Consider the following 16,980-nt stretch of genomic DNA (forward strand, 5'->3'; position numbering starts at 1 on the left):
AGCCAGAGGTCTCCATGAGCTGCCACTTGGGCCATGGCAGGCAGCATGTCACAGGAACCATAGCAATATGTAGATGTGCCTGTGGAGACCAGAAGCAAGAGGACCTGGATGAGTGGAAGGGAGGGGAGGGGTAAGGCCAAGGGTGCCTTAGCCGTGTGTGAGATCTCTACAGGCAAGTGGTATAGCGGGTAAGAGCACAGGCGTTACAACACCCAGCTCTGGGTTTGAATTCTGATGATTCCACTTCCTTGTATACCGTATGGGGCAAGCTGTTTAACCTCACTCAACCTCAGCTTCCTCACCTGTACCCACCTTGAGTGTAATTTAAGTGTTAACTTGGCTCCACGCATGGGAAATGCCCAGCTTCCTGCAGGTTGGCATGTAGCTAATGCCTATGAGAACAAGCTTTTTATAACAATCATCATTTTGTTATTTCTCTGTAAAGTAAAATTAACATTAAACATTTTAGGGATTTTTTTTTCAAATTTCCTTCAGAAAGCAGGCATAATAGGGAAGCTTTAAATTCAAACCCTAACAATTTGGCTCCATTGTTAACTAAGAAAAAAAGGGGCATACCTCCTCTTTGCCAGCATGATGGCGAGCTCCTCCACCTATATTATGTAATTAAAAGAGGATCATTATCCCCACGAGCGAATGAAGGCCTTGGGAAATGAGGGAACATGCCTGAATTTAGTCTCCAGTGGGTGAGATACCGTGCACAGACAGGCCTTTGCCTCCCAGTGGCCGTTCCTTTGACTCCCTCATGCTGCCTTCTGAGTGAACTGCGTAAAGGCTGTTGGGAAGTGGTAGATAAAACGGAGTTTTGGGATTCTCTGTGAGTTTCCTTTATCATGCTGTCTCATTAATTTAGATTTCTAGGAGTTCAATGGAGAATCTGTATCTGAACCAAATAAGAAGTATCTAAATTCGATCCTTACCTCACAAGCTGTGAATTCCTATGGATTTCAAAGAAAGGTTAACAGAATGGTTAATAAATTGGGGGAAGCACTTAAAGTACATAATGAGGCCGAATGTGGCAGCTCACACCTGTAATTTCAGCACTTTGGGAGGCCGAGGCAGGTGGATCACTGGAGGTCAGGAGTTTGAGACCAGCCTGGCCAACATGGTGAAACCCCATCTCTACTAAAAATACAAAAATGAAAAATTAGCCGGTGGTGGTGGCAGAACATCTTGACACCTGTACTCCCAGCTTCTTGGGAGGCTGAGGCAGGAGAATCTCTTAAACTCGGGAGGTGGAGGTTGCAGTGAATTGAGATCATGCCACTGTACTCCAGCCTGGGTGACAGGCCAAGACGCCCTCTCAAAATAAATAAATAAATAAAATATATGATGAAACAAATTTTGAATTCATTATGTCTGTGATTTCAGAAATGGGGGTGGATATGTCTAACTCACCATAAAACCGGGGAAAACCCACAGTTACATGCACACTTGTTGGCCAGAGAGAGCCATTCCCCGTGCCGTTCAGCATCCAAAGTATAGGAAGTTACCCAGCTTGAGCAGCATCTCAGAAAAATATGGTTAGCAACAGACTCAGGCCTCCTGCCTCTCACATACTGTTTTTACTACTGCACAATATGCAGGTGTCCAGGCGGGACTGTGTAGGTTAGTGCCAGAGAAACAGGACAGGACTTTCAGGAGTCCCACTGGAAAAGGTCTAAATTTAGCTAACTAATAAAAATGCCTTCAAAACGTTTTAGCTTTGCTTTTAACTCTGATTGTTCTATTTCTGAATTAGTTTTGGCTCCCAGTCCCCTTTGGAGCAGAAGAGCCAGGTTTCCTATTCTGTATGCTTACGTGATTAGTTATTAGTCATCACCAGTCACTGTTAGGATCCCTTTCTAAGGACCATTTAGGACCCTTCTTCCAGGCTGCACATGATAACGTCCTGGCACAAGAAGAATCGTGATTCTGCCTCTCATGTGTATCACATTGTCCTGTTCTAACCATGAAAAGGAGAATTGCACTGAAATCTGTTAAATGTACCCATTTACGAACAATTATTGGTGAATTATGTTTAAGTGTATGAGATACATTCTGATAAGCTATGGCAGCAGAGGATGAAAGAGATAAAGGTTTCAGACTTGGGGTTCATAGCCCCAAGTTCTCGTCCAGCTCTTCTCCTTCCCGCTTTCTTTTTTTCTTTTCTTCTTTTTGAGACGGAGTCTTGTTCTGCCCCCAGGCTGGTGGAATGGCACAATCTCAGCTCACTGCAACCTCTACCTCCCAGGTTCAAGTGATTCTCCTGCCTCAGCCTCCTGAGGAGCTGAGAGTACAAGCAGACACATCATGCCTGGCAAATTTTTGTATTTTTAGAAGAGACGGGGTTTCGCCATCTTAGCCAGGCTGGTCTTGAACTCCTTACCCCTTGATCTGCCTACCTCGGCCTCCCAAAGTCCTGGGATTACAGGCATAAGCCACCACTCCTGGCCCTTCTTCCCACTTTCTATGCCCTTAAGTGAGTCCTTTAGTTTTTCTTAGCCTGAGTTGTATCATTTGTAAAATATGGATGATTCCTTTTGTCCTCATCTTCCTCAGGGTCCTACAATACAAAAATCAAATCACATCATAGCTAGCTGTAAGAATGCTTTGTTATTCCTACAACCCTGGAAAGATGGGCCATTACTGTGGGACTGAGGACGTCCTGTTCTGAGGTTGTGGTTCTGCTTATGTACACGCCGGAATAAAGACTATGAATAGAACCCAGTTTTCCCCCAACCTCTCCTCTGCTCTCCACAGGACTTCCTCATGGAAACGTTTATCATGTTCAAGGACCTGATTGGAAAGAATGTCTATGCCAAAGATTGGATGGTGATGAATATGACTCAAAGCAGGTGAGACAGCCCCCGGCCAGCCCTGAGGCATTTGTCTGAATGCCTGAGGCTGCTGTGTGACCTTTGGGAAGTGTCGTTAAATCCCTTTGCCTCAGACCCATCGTCTGTAAAGTGAAGATCTAATTTATGTGCTCGTGATCCTGATTTTCCCAGGGTCATTGCCTTTGCCCACCTTGGGCTCCCGCTCCCTTCTCTAGCGCGGTCTCTTCAGTGCCTTCATGGTCATCGTCCTCCTTAACTCTGCACTGTACCTTTCAATGGCTCCACGGGGCCTGGCTTCATCCTGACATTTAGGGCTCACCTGTTCCCGTCTGTTCTATGACCAGTCCATGATGTATTTAACCAGATTCTTCTTACGAACATTTAGATTTTTTCCATTTTCTATTATGTGAAATAGCACTGTGATAGCCTTCCTTGCCTTAAATATTTAAAAACAACCATGGTTATTAGGATAAACTCCTAAATGAGTTTACTAGTTAAAAGTTTGGCGAAATCATAGGGCTTCCGATACATAGTGCCCAATAACTAGTCGCTTCTGCCACTTCCCTGTGTGTGTACCTGTACTCCAACCAGACTGGCCTCTGCCGAGTGTGTTCACATGGTCTGCTCTGCCTCACACCAGTCTTCCGCAAGCAGTGCCTTTCCTATAACCTCTAACTGTCAGTGTTTCTGCCGTTCTGTAAAGTTCTTCCCAAGCGTCACCTCCAGAGGAAGCCTTTCTGGCCTGGATGCCATCTCTTCTTCCTTTGATTTTCCATACCCCATTCAAACCTTCTCATAGAATCATTTTCAGATTCTATGTTGGATAATGGTTAGATGGACATATTGTTAATTTCCCTAAGTTAAATATTTCTTAAGACCAGGAACTGTGTCTTTCAGCACAGACCTGAGCCCATGCCTTGCAATTACTGGCCCACAACAAATATTTGTTGAACAGAAGTGAAATGAACTGAATACATATTATATTAAAAGAGTGTTGGAATTCAATGAGCTAAATAAAGCAAACCATTATTGTAAGCATTATTGTTAACTCTACATGACACCCGATTTTGAGTAATTCTACTCTGATACCTGATTAGAAGAAGGCTTCCCTGCTAAGTACAGATTAGATTTTTAAAATTGCATCAGAAACCTAAGCCTAAACAGAGGCATTATAATAGACTCTGTGTTACTCTGGTTTGAGGCTTAAGAGGCCTCGTTTGCAGTCTCAGATCTGCTGTCAATTACCTACATTGGGACATGGCCCTGAGTGGCTCGTCTTGTTAGTTCTATAAACTAAGCTCCTGTGCCCTGTCTGCAGATGGTGTTGTGCTTTTGGTCTACCAGGACACTGTAAGATTGTGAGGTCTTATGATGCCTGGTTCAGGTTTGATTTAGTTTTTAACATTGGTGGGAAATGATTTCAAACGGCATAAAGTTGCCTTCTTTATCTGGTGTTTTCCTTCCCCAGGGTTTTTCTCCGTGCTATAAATCAGTTTGCTGAGGTTCTCACAAAATGCTTCATGGATCAGGCAAGCTTTGAACTTCAGGTAGGCATGTGACTCACCTATATGCTTCTGGAATTCTTGGCCCATGGCAAGAGAACTATATGAATTTGGAAAATGTCTCCTCAGATTTCACCATTTTCACATGAAAAAGGTTTTCCTGTGTTTTTTTTTCATTTTCTAAAGCAAACATACCTGTCCCACTGTCCTTTAAACACAATAAAATAGGGGTTGTTTCTTCTTTCTATAAAGGTAACACATTTAAAAAAACAAACAAAAAATTAAAAATAGTAGAAGATCAAAAATACAAATAATCCTCCTTGTCGCTGTAAACATTTGGAGTTGACCCTTTGTATATTTACACAAATACACATAAACACACATGGCTAAAATAAGGACACAGGTAACTCTCCTACCTACAAATGGACAGTTCTAAAGAACAGTTTGTATGCAGTTTGTGAAAGTCTAAAGGAATTTCAGAACAGATTATAGCACTAGCTCTATCTTCATTCACTCATTCATTGATTCACTCATTCATTCGTCCATTTAACAAATGTCAGAGTACTTATATGTACAAGGCACTATTTTGTGCCCCAGTAGGGGCATTTCCCTGGTGAAGACAGGTAAGCTCCTTGCTCTCATACTGCTTACCTCCCAGAGTACTCTGCATTTTGTGGATGATGTGCTTTCTGTGTTCTTCATTTTTGTATCTGTGGAACTGTTATCAGTGGAGGTTCTTAACAACGAATCGTCCAGGTTCTTGGCATTTTGAACAAGGAATTGGACAAAATGTACAAAGAAAGCAATGAAAGAATGAAGCAACAAAATCACAGATTTACTGAAATGAAAGTACACTCCACAGAGTGGGAGCGGGCTCCAGCAAGCGCCTCAAGAGTGCTGGTTACAGAATTTTCTGGCATTTAAATACCCTCTAGAAGTTTCCCATCAGTTACTTGGTTACACCCTATGTAAATGAAGGAGTGACTGGTGACTAGTCTGATTGGTTGTGGGAGGGGACCAATACGTTGAATTTGTCATCTGCCACATGGTGCAAAGGGGTAGTCTCTGATCCTTTTGTTACTTGGATGTGGAGAGCAAGGGTTTCCTTTTGATTCAGTTCTAGCAAGTCAGTGTGAATTGGCCTTAGGTGCCCTGTCTTCAGGCCATGTTTACTTGCCTCAGAACTTTAAAGTGGAAACTCATCATAAGTAGAGGAAAGCGCGTGCGCGCACACACACACACACACACACACACACACACACAGATGAATATATATTTTATGTATGTGTATGTATATATGTATATTTTTGCCAAAATGGAATTGAGTTGTACAGTTCTTTGGTACCCTGTTAAACTATTTTCCTTTCTCAGTTATCTGTGATCTTTTCAATAATGTTGAATATTTTTATATTTTTAATGGCTGAATACTGTCTATTCTATGACTGGTCCATGATATATTTAACCAAATTCTTATGAACATTTAGATTGTTTCCATTTTCTATTATGTTAAATAACACTGTGATGGATTTTCTTGCTTTAAATATTTTAAAATATTCGTGGTTGGCCGGGTGTGGTGGCTCACACCTGTAATCCCAGCACTTTGGGTGGCAGAGGTGGGCAGATCATCTGAGGTCAGGAGTTCAAGACCAGCCTGGCCAACCATGGTGAAACCCTGTCTTTACTAAAAATACAAAAATTAGCCAGGTGTGGTGGTGGGCACCTGTAATTCCAGCTATTCAGGAGTCTGAGGCAAGATAATCTCTTGAACCTGGGAGGTAGAAGTTGCAATGAGCCAAGATTGCGCCACTGCACTCCAGCCTGGGTGACAGAGCAAGACTTTGCCACAAAAGAAAAAACACACACACACACACACACACACACTTGTCATATTTATCTTTGTGTGTATATACATATTCGTGGTTATTTCATCAGGATAAACTCCTAAAAGTGTTTACTCGTTCCAAAGTTTGGGAAAATTGTACGGCTTTTGAAAGATAGTGCCAAACAACTACTATAAATAGATGGACTTCTTGATAGCAGTTTTCCTTTATCCCAGGAGTAAAGAAAAATATAATAGTTTAAATGTTTTTTTAAAGCTAATATTAAGTCTCAAAACTTTTAGGGTTGAATAATCAAAACCCAGGAAAAAGAAATATTGTAGATTGTATTTTGTTGTTTCATTAATCCCTGAGGAATAACTTTTTACCATGTGACAGTGTTTTATTATGACCCTTATTCATGTTATTTTTCATTTCCTTTTACCCATACAATTAATTTTGAACAGCTCTGGAACAATTACTTCCATTTGGCAGTAGCATTTCTCACCCACGAGTCCCTTCAGCTTGAAACCTTCTCACAAGCCAAGCGCACCAAAATTCTTAAAAAGTAAGTGTCCGTTTAAAGTTAAGATCGGGAACGGGCTTCCTCAGTTTATATTGAGAGCAGTATTTTAGGTATCTATCACAGAAATTACTATTTAGTGACTATCCATGTTGTGAGTGAGGTAGGCCTTAAACTAATTACTTAATAGACCTCATATTCCCCAGGTTCACCTCTCTTTTCTTAAGGCCCAACCATCTTCCCATCAGTCATCGCAAGCTTTTTATCAAATGTGTACCTGGAGAGGGACCTCAGCTTTCTGCATGCCCCTCCCCAAGAACAGCTGCGTCTCTGCTTGCAGCTTCCCCAAACTGCAGGCATAGCACCTTCTCGCTCATAGTGCTTCGCAAACCACACTCCAGCACAGTGGCTCTACCTCCCTGTCATTTCAGCAGAGAAAGTCAGGACTCAAACATTGCAGAAAAATGCCCTTGAGATTCCTGGCCTGAAATTCAAAATGAAATTACGTGCAGCAGTGATAAGAGATTTAGGGAAGCGTTTCATTTCACTGAGAGACAGAAAACCCAAAGGCCATGTTGTTAAAAAATAACTTGAGAAATGTATTATTTGAAGACTTTGAAATTTTAGTTCTGTTCCCCTTATTGAGATCTCTGTGATACCTAGGAGAATTATTTAGTCTCTTCTACCTCTGGTTCCTCCCTCAAAACCTGCCAAAAGCTGCAAAGTATTTTTTGCTCCCAAGAACCAATTTGTTTTTTATTTTTTTTTGTTTTTGTTTTTTGAGACGGAGTTTCGCTGTTGTTGCCCAGACTGGAGTGCAATGGCACGATCTCGGCTCACCGCAACCTCCGCCTCCTGGATTCAAGCAATTCTCCTGCCTCAGCCTCCCAAGTAGCTGGGACTACAGACACGCGCCATCATGCCCAGCTAATTTTTGTATTTTTAATAAGAGACGGGGTTTCACCTTGTTGACCAGGATGGTCTCGATCTCTTGACCTCGTGATCCACCCGCCTCGGCCTCCCAAAGTGCTGGGATTATAGGCGTGAGCCACCGCGCCCGGCCCCAAGAACCAATTTGTATCCGTTTGTGGGGGATATCAGTCCCATTGAGAGTGCATGATGTAGAGCCTTCCAATGTGAATACTTTGAAGAACACACTGGAATGGATGTATATTTCCCAAACATAAGTCTGTAAAGTATATAAGTATTGAGTCTGCCTGTTAGACCTCAGTCACGTTACTGGATAATCATGCTTTGTTCATCTTCCTTTTCATCAGTGTTTGCCGTGTTTTGTTTGGCTGTGTCTATGTCTCACTCTTCTCCCTGAAGTGAGTTTGTTAATCTCATCTTCTCAGTTATTTTTCAGCATTTTGATTTGGCTTTTTTATGCTGTCAGGGTCCCCTGGCCTCTGTGTGCCCCATTCCCTTTGGGTGCTCGTTTAGGTATGAACCTCATTTCTTAACGCTGGGCCTTAAGAGTGACCAAGAAGGACACAGACCGTTTTTACTTTCCTTCTTACCATGTTTATGCGATTCATTTCCACTGCAAATCCTCCTTCTGGTTTATGATCTTCTTCCTAGATATGGGGACATGAGAAAGGAAATCGGCTTTAGAATCCGGGACATGTGGTATAACCTGGGTGAGTGTCTAGCCTGGAACAGGACTGATCACAACCTCTGAGTGATAAGCATCCCATGATGAATTCTTTTTTTATTTTAATCCAGATAACCCTGAGATGTATTTGTCTTTGTGTCTGAAAGTGAAAGTTGATTTGTTGGTTTCATTGACAATGAACTGCCTCTTACTCTGGCATCCACATGTTATCAGAATGTAATATTAAGTCGCTCACTTCTGAATTGAGTTGGTTTTCCCACATAAACCTTTTCTTTTCTTATGGGCCCTGTGGAGGAAGATTGTAACACTTTCCTTTCAGTGAAATGTTTTTTTAATATCTTCATTCACTTTCATTTCAGGTCCCCACAAAATCAAATTCATCCCATCAATGGTGGGTCCGATTCTGGAAGTCACTCTGACCCCCGAAGTAGAGCTCCGGAAAGCCACAATCCCCATTTTCTTTGATATGATGCAGTGTGAGTTCAATTTCAGTGGAAATGGCAATTTCCATATGGTAAGAAGTGGTAGACCCTGTAGTATTAGTAAATGCACATGTAGTCAACTCATAACTCATTTCTTTCTATGTAGAGAAGCAGTAACCTAAATAGTACAAGTCAACATTGATCTGAAAATTCACTTTACATTTCATTTTGTAAAGCAATTAGAGATCAAGTCAGATAATACAGCACAGAGCCTAGAAGAGATGTTTTTGCTACATGTCTTTCCTAAGGCAGCATCCTGTCTCTGGATAATTTAAAAAACTTAACTTCATGCATTTTAATCCTGGCTGTTTCAGTATAGCCCAGAGAGTAATGTAGTGAATTGAATTTAAAAACCTATCTAATATAGTACGGCTGAAAGCAGTGCAGTGGATTAAGTCCTAATCCATTACTCTATAGCTTTGAGAACGTGATTTTCCTGATATGCCTTCTCCATGCCTCTGTTTTCTTATCTACAAAGTGAATTAATATTGAAAGGACCTTTTAGCGGCTGTGAACCTCTGCAAAAGCAATCTCACTGCAGAGACTTGAACATGAAACTAAACTAAAATAGAAAAACGAGAATTATTTTTATTTTTGTTTTTATTCTTTTAGACGGAGTCTCGCTCTGTTGCCCAGGCTGGAGTGCTGTGGCACGATCTCAGCCCACTGCAACCTCTGCCTCCCGGGTTCAAGCGATTCTCCTGCCTCAGCCTCCCGAGTAGCTGGGATTACAGGCGCATGCCACCACGCTCAACTAATTTTTTGTATTTTTAGTAGAGAAGAGGTTTCACCATGTTGGCCAGGATGATCTCGATCTCTTGACTTCATGATCTGCCCTCCTCGGCCTCCCAAAGTGCTGGGATTATAGGCGTGAGCCACTGCACCCAGCCTGAGAATTATTCTATTTTTACATGCATAGTTGTAACAGAAAGCAATGTTTTGGATAATAATAATTATTTTTTAATCAAATGTAATGCAAAGGACAAAGTAACATGAGACTATGTTAGAACATTTTGATAGGGTCTTGGTGCACAGTTTATGTGTGACCCTCTGTGATGCTCCCTATCTGTGCTGGAAACAGTTCACAACTTAATGAATGGGTTGACCAAGTCTAGAAAGGTTGGCCATGTTGTCTTCTACAGATGCAATATTTTCTTGTGAAACTCTGCCTTTGCTTTCAGTTTGAGAATGAGCTGATCACAAAGCTGGACCAGGAAGTAGAAGGGGGCAGAGGAGACGAACAATACAAGGTTCTTCTGGAAAAACTGTGAGTATTTCAGGGACAAAACCTTAAGTCAGTGGTGTCATTTTAGTAACAGAGCAAAACAGGGGTGCTGTTGCACTGATAGTCTCAGAGTTGCCGGGGCCACCCCCACTGTGGTCTTCGGTATGGTTATGGGGTGTGTACTGTCCACGGCTGACATACTTATCTGGTGGGAGTCAAATGTCGGTGTTTTCTGGCTAGCCTGGCCCTGGAGAACACAGCAGATGGAAGAGAGGAGGAGGTGCACAGAGCGGTGGCATTTTGCCCAGTGTTTGCATTTTTGAACTTCAACAAAAGTCTTAGCACCTCTAATTATAACTGCAGAGCAACAATGTAAAGGAAGAAATATGTAAAGGTCTGTTGTATATGTCACAAATACCTTATGCCCCATAAAGGACATAAAACCAAAGCAGTTCTATCTCCAGCCAGATTGGTCTTTGCCCTGCCCTGTCATCCACCCCATTCCACACATCTATACCTCTATCTGGGCTCCCATTGTCCCCACTGTCCCCCCTTGCCCCACACCACACTCACCTATAACCCTCTTGCCCTCGTCATCCTCCTTGGCTCCTGTGAAGTCATGAAGATTGGGAAAGTGATTAAAAACCCTTAGGTGCTGACCTCAGTAAGAGACTGATCTTCAGACCCTGTTTTTGCCACATATTAAGAGTTTGGCGGGCTGGGCGCGGTGGCTCAAGCCTGTAATCCCAGCACTTTGGGAGGCCGAGGCGGGTGGATCACGAGGTCAAGAGATCGAGACCATCCTGGTCAACACGGTGAAACCCCGTCTCTACTAAAACTGTAAAAAATTAGCTGGGCATGGTGGCGCGTGCCTGTAATCCCAGCGACTCAGGAGGCTGGGGTAGGAGAATTGCCTGAACCCAGGAGGCGGAGGTTGCGGTGAGCCGAGATCGCGCCATTGCACTCCAGCCTGGGTAACAAGAGCGAAGCTCCGTCCCCAAAAAAAAATAAAATAAAATAAAATAAAATAAAGAGTTTGGCTTTAGTCCAGTCATTCTGCTTATCCAACACCTCATTTTTCTCCCTTTCTCCAAGAATAGCATCTATTTTTTTTTTGTATTATTTTGAGGATTACAGGAGATGATGGGCTAACGTAGCATCTGTTGCAGAGTTCATGCCTAATACATACTGGCTGCTCTAGTGTTCATGGTTGTTATTATTACAGTTTGTTTTGTATGTGTATGTGTGTGTGTGTGGTGTTTTGTTTTTTTTTTTTTTTCTTTTTTTTTTGAGTTGAAGTCTTGCACTGTTGCGCAGGTTAGAGTGCAGTGGTACAATCTTGGCTCACTGCAGCCTCTGACTTTGGGTTCAAGTGATTCTCTTGCTTCAGCCTCCCTAGCTGGGATTCCAGGAACCCACCACTGTGCCTGGCAAATTCTTGTATATTTTTAATAGAGACGGGGTTTCACTATCTTTGCCAGGCTGGTCTCGAACTCCTGACCTCATGATCCACCCACCTTGGCCTTCCAAAGTGCTGGGATTACAGGCATGAGCCACCACGCCTGGCCTGTGTTTGTTTGTTTGTTTGTAAGAGATAGGGTCTCTCTCTGTTGCCCAGGCTGGAGTGCAGTGGTGCCATGATAGCTCACCAAAGCCTTGAACTCCTGGGCTCAAGCAATCCTCCTGCCTCAGACTCCCAAGTACTAGGATATAGGCATGTGTTGCCATGCCTTGCTGTTTGCTATTTTAATTTGTGTAGAAAAGGGGTCTTGCTTTGTTGCACCTCAAAATCTTGCTTTAAGTGATCCTCCCACTTCAGCCTCCCTAGTAGCTAGGACTATAGGCATGTACCACCATGCCCAGCTGGTTATTTTTATTTTTGTAGAGATGGAGTCTTGCTGTGTTGCCCAGGTTGGTCTTGAACTCTTGGCCTCAAGTAAGGTCCCCGCCTCGGCTTCTCAATGTGCTGGGATTACAGGCATGAGGGACCCCGTCTGGCCTACTGTTATTATTATTTACAGACCTACCCTTCATTCAGGTGGTAGCTACTCTAGACCATTGCTTTCTCATGTCCTCTGAACTTTTCTGATGTTGACCAACTGCGTCTCCAACTGAGTGCTTGCCTTGGACACTACATTGCTCACCTGTTTGTGGATGAGGGTCTGTGTTTAAGGACAGGACTCCCAAATGTTTTCGTTTTGAAGATTCCTTAAGGAACTAGTACTCTGAATAGTTAGCAATAAAATTGAATTGATGAATAGTGTGTATTTTAAAGGACTAGAAGTCTTTCTTCTTTTGTTTTTAATGGTGATAAGAACTTTTGTTGGTCTTTTTATCCTGTTTCCATTAAGTCTTTCCATTTGAGCTTCAAACCTCCCAGTTTATATCTTTTGCAATTCTGATCTTATGTGGAATTAAATGGTTATGCACATATGCACGCAATATTTACACATGATATGCTACTATTTTTAATCCTACAGCTGATTATTTTTACATAAGGATCTTACCTCGTTTTCTTCATTCTTCCTAGATCACTAACTCAGAAAAAATACAGATACATAGGTCCCCAGTGGCCAAGAATAATCCTAAATCTGGACTAATGTTTTGGACCCATTTCTTTCTCTTTCCCTCTCCCTCTTGTCCCAGATTTTCTTTTAGTTACCTAATCTAATAAGCCCCAGAATTTGTTTCTATGAGCATCCAAAGGGACAGGATTTAGATTGAAAGTTTAGCCTCAGTTTGCTTCTCTATCACTCTGCATTTTTATCTGAAGCTAAGACTCTGAAGAGCCATGTTTCAACGTTTCAGGAGGTGTGCTAGGTTCCTCTAGGCTGGACATCCATCCAAGGCATTCCAGAATGTTCGAAGGATGCCCTGAGTGCCAGGCTTCAGGGAGAATAGAGACAGGAAGAAAATGGTCTCATCCAGCTTGATTAGAGTCCTCAGAGTGCACACATAAGCCTTTTGAGCAAGGGTTTGTTGACTGAATAAAACACAAACACAAAAGACGTTGTAAGAAGAACACTGTGGGCTGGGATTCTAAGTGACGGTGGGACTTGAGCTGAGTCCTAAAGAAAACTGGAACTCGAGTCAACAGAGAAGCGTAGCATAAGAGAAGGTTCCAGGACAGGAAGGTGTTGCCTGAGGTGTGTGTTGGCGTAACTGTGTCACTTCATATCTAAGGCTGACATTGTGTGTCATCAAATCCTGCCCCAACTGCTGCTGAGACCCTCGTCAGTGCTGCTGGAATGACAGTGCGGGACCTGGGCTTTTGTCTCTCCCTCCGCCCCTCCAGGCTTCTAGAACATTGCCGGAAACACAAATACCTCTCCGGCTCTGGGGAGGTCTTCGCCCACCTGGTCAGCAGCCTCTTAGAGAACCTGCTGGACTACAGAACCATCGTCATGCAGGATGAGAGCAAGGAGAACCGCATGAGCTGCACCGTGAACGTGCTGGTATGTGACATGCCCCTGGGATGGCGGGAGGGCACTGCCAGGCCGCCCCTGCACCCCACAGCACAGCTCTAGGTAGATCTCACAAACACAGAGGTGCCCTGGGGCACCTTTATAGAGCCAGTGTCTTTCTGAGTCTAATCGGAATGGCTGGCTCAACTCACAGGTATCTGCAGCCACAGACCCTGAGGATAAATTTGGAGTGTTTTTTGTTTTCATTTTGATTTCAATAGGTTTGGGGGTGCAGGTGGTCTCTGGTTACATGGTTAAGTTCTTTAGTGGTGATTTCTGAGATTTTACAGCACCTGTCACCCAAGCACTGTACCCAAAATGTAGTCTTTTATTCCGCAACCCCCTGTCACCTTCCCCGCTGAGTTTCCAAAGTCCATTATGTCATTCTTGTGCCTTTGCTTCCTGAGGATAAATATTCCCTTTTCTTACGGGGATGTTTGTTAAAGGGAAACAGTGAACTCTTTGGAAAAGTGAAACTGTGGGAAAGCGACAATAGCGGTTTGGCTATTTTTGTGGCCAGCTTGTCAATAGCTCTTGATTTATGTTGGGATTTTGTGATCCTCTTTTTTTATTTTCTGGCAGAATTTTTATAAAGAAAAGAAGAGAGAGGACATATACATACGGTAAGCTGAAGGAAACATCTTGCTTCTGCTATTTATTTCATGGCTTTGTGATTGATTTCTTCAGTAAACAAATACCATGCCCAACACCATGTTTGCTGCTTGGAGAGACCCCTAAAAGTACATCATATGCCTCATTCACCCTGAACAGATAAACTCTTTAGACAGATACGTGAGTAAGTACGACTAGAAGGAGTGCCTAAGTGAGGTCATGTCAGGGATCAGGGGAGAGATACACAACTTCTCTCTGCCTGGGTGGGCAGGAGAGGCTACACAGGGAGAGGCTGTGTGGGGAGAGGCTACACAGGGAGAGGCAGGAAAACCTGCCAAAGAGTCCTAACCTCAAGTCTGCAAACCCCTGAACATAAAACAAACTTGCACCTAACCAATATACAGGTTCTTGGGGAGAGATTTCATAGCTTTCATTAGCTTCCCAAAGGGGTCTAAGATCTAAAATTTAAAAATATTAAGCATCACTGCCTTAAAAAAAAAGAGGAGAGACCGGGCATAGTGGCTCATGCCTATAATCTCAGCACTTTGGAAGGCTGGGATCACAAGGTCAGGAGTTCAAGACCAGCCTGATCAATATGGTGAAACCCGTCTCTACTAAAAATACCAAAATTGGCTGGGTATGGTGTTTGGCACCTGTAAGCCCAGCTACTCAGGAGGCTCAGGCAGGATAATCGCTTGAACCCAGGAAGCAGAGGTTGCAGTGAGCCAAGATCACTCTACTGCACTCCAGCCTGGGAGACAAAGCAAGACTCCATCTCAAAAAAAAAAAGGAGAAACTCTGTCTAGTTTAGATGGAGTCGGAAAAACATGGAAGCTAGAGGCTGCACAGAGTATTAAAGAAATGGGGAGGAACCAACTCCTTGGCTCAAGAGGAAGGAAATGCTTCTGTACAGTAATGGGGAAGGGGGTCAGGCAGGGAAGCAGGCTGGGGTCTGGTTATGGAATGAGCTGAACACTAGATCAACTCTTGAGCCTGGGCAACATGGCAAAACCCTGTCTCTATAAAGCATATGAAAATTAGCCAGGCTTGGTGGCACATGCCTGTGGTCCCAGCTACTCAGGAGGTTGAGGTGGGAGGATCACTTGAGCCCTGGAGCTCAAGGCTGCAGTGAGCTATGATCATACCGCTGCACATGCCAGCCTGGGCGACACAGCAAGACCCTGTCTCCAAACAAAACAAAACAAAAAACTCTTGAGTGACACTTCCTTTCTCCCCTTCTTGCCAGATATCTGTACAAGCTTCGAGATTTGCACCGAGACTGTGAGAACTACACAGAAGCTGCCTACACGCTTCTCTTGCATGCTGAGCTTCTGCAGGTGAATGGCTGAGAGCCTGTTTCAACGGGGTGGAGTACAGTGTCCTTTCAGACTAAATTCTATACCTTTCAGGAATTTAATGGGAAAAAACCTTATTCCAGGGATATCCTTTTATACAAGTTGGGTTTTTTTTTTTTTTAATTCTTTTTAATTAGGCACAGCTAGTTTGTAGATCAAGTATGGGAAAATTCCAGTTATCTTTTATTTAAAAATCCTTGGAAAGCAGACCATGTCTTAGGAACCTTTGGTAATTGACGCTCTAATTAAAAATAAAACACACATTGATGAATACATTAAAAAATGTGTAAAATTCAGAAAACTGCAGAAAGATGAGTTGTAAGTGAATATAATACCATAGAAGTACTCTACTATTTATATTCTCTCCCTAAATAGATTTATGTTGTGGCTTGGATATAAATACATCTATATGTTATGAATCTCAAGTAATTATTTCTGGCCCTGATCACTTCCTCTAACTTTGGATTGACGTATAAACTTTGACTGGCTAATACGCAGCTCAGACTGAACAAACCAGTAACAGGAACCTTGATTTCTCATTCTGCTCCTCCCCAGCCCGTCCTACCGCACCTCGTTACCATGTTACTAATAACATTCCTATCTATTTAGTTGCTCAGGCAACCTCATAGTCATCTTTGATTTCTCTCTTTTACTCACCACCTCCCACATTCTCCGCAAACAAGAGATGTGTCCCCTCTGTTCAGAACATGCCCCTAACCTATCCACTTTTCTTTTTCTTTTCTTTTTTTTTTTTTTTTTTTTTTTTTTAAGAGATGAGTTCTCCCTATGTTGCCCTGTCTGGTCTTGAACTCGTGGGCTCAAGCAATCCTCCCACTTCAGCCTCCCAGGGTAGTAGGCTTACAACTGTGGGTCACCACACTGGCCAGTCCACTTTTCTTCATCTCCCTGGATACCACTTTGGTCCATCCCATCAGCATGTCACACCTTTAGGACTACAGCAGCCTCCTATTGGATCATTCTGCCTCCAGTCTTGTTCCCAGCTATTCATATTCTTTTACAGTTAATTTTTTATTTTATACTAAAGTAATATACATGCATTGTCCTAAGATACGAGTTAAAAACAGGATTCCTATGCTTCACCACTTCCCAAAGGAAATTCACAATTCATATTTAAGTGGATAATGGGCCAGGCACGGTGGCTCACACCTGTAATCCCCACACTTTGGGAGGCTGAGGCCAGAAGATCACTTGAGGTCGGGAGTTCAAGACCAGCCTGGCTAACATGGTGAAACCCATGTCTACTAAAAAATACAAAAAATTAGCAGGGCATGGTGGCACATGCCTGTAGTCCCAGCTACTCAGGAGGCTGAGGCAGGAGAATTGCTTGAACCTGCAAGGTGGAGGTTTGCAGTGAGCAGAGATGGTGCCACTGTACTCCAGCCTGGGTGATAGAGCAACCTCTGTCTCCAAAAAAAAAAAAAGCTTATTATATATAGCTTAGAAGGTGAAGCTGTTGACTATGGGTTTTCCCATTGCACGATCAGAAAGAAATCCCCAGTGCCTGTAACTGTAGGTCTTTTCATTTGG

At 43.0% G+C, this 16,980-nt stretch overlaps 1 protein-coding gene across 3 annotated transcripts in view; it reads left to right on the forward strand.

The window, feature by feature from the left end:
- Window positions 1-16,980, forward strand: part of DOCK5 (dedicator of cytokinesis 5) — a 219,585-nt gene that overhangs the window by 166,718 nt on the left and 35,887 nt on the right. For all 3 annotated transcript variants that reach the window (XM_032288556.1, XM_032288558.1, XM_032288557.1), the window contains 9 exons: window positions 2,761-2,855; window positions 4,306-4,384; window positions 6,624-6,724; window positions 8,261-8,319; window positions 8,654-8,808; window positions 9,958-10,043; window positions 13,297-13,456; window positions 14,048-14,088; window positions 15,324-15,414. In XM_032288556.1, coding sequence (XP_032144447.1) covers window positions 2,761-2,855; window positions 4,306-4,384; window positions 6,624-6,724; window positions 8,261-8,319; window positions 8,654-8,808; window positions 9,958-10,043; window positions 13,297-13,456; window positions 14,048-14,088; window positions 15,324-15,414 — 867 coding nt within the window. The remainder of the gene's footprint in view (window positions 1-2,760; window positions 2,856-4,305; window positions 4,385-6,623; window positions 6,725-8,260; window positions 8,320-8,653; window positions 8,809-9,957; window positions 10,044-13,296; window positions 13,457-14,047; window positions 14,089-15,323; window positions 15,415-16,980) is intronic.

This window comes from Sapajus apella, unplaced genomic scaffold (assembly GCF_009761245.1).
Source record: "Sapajus apella isolate SASKATOON/1434 unplaced genomic scaffold, GSC_monkey_1.0 scaffold21, whole genome shotgun sequence".
NCBI lineage: Eukaryota > Metazoa > Chordata > Mammalia > Primates > Cebidae > Sapajus > Sapajus apella.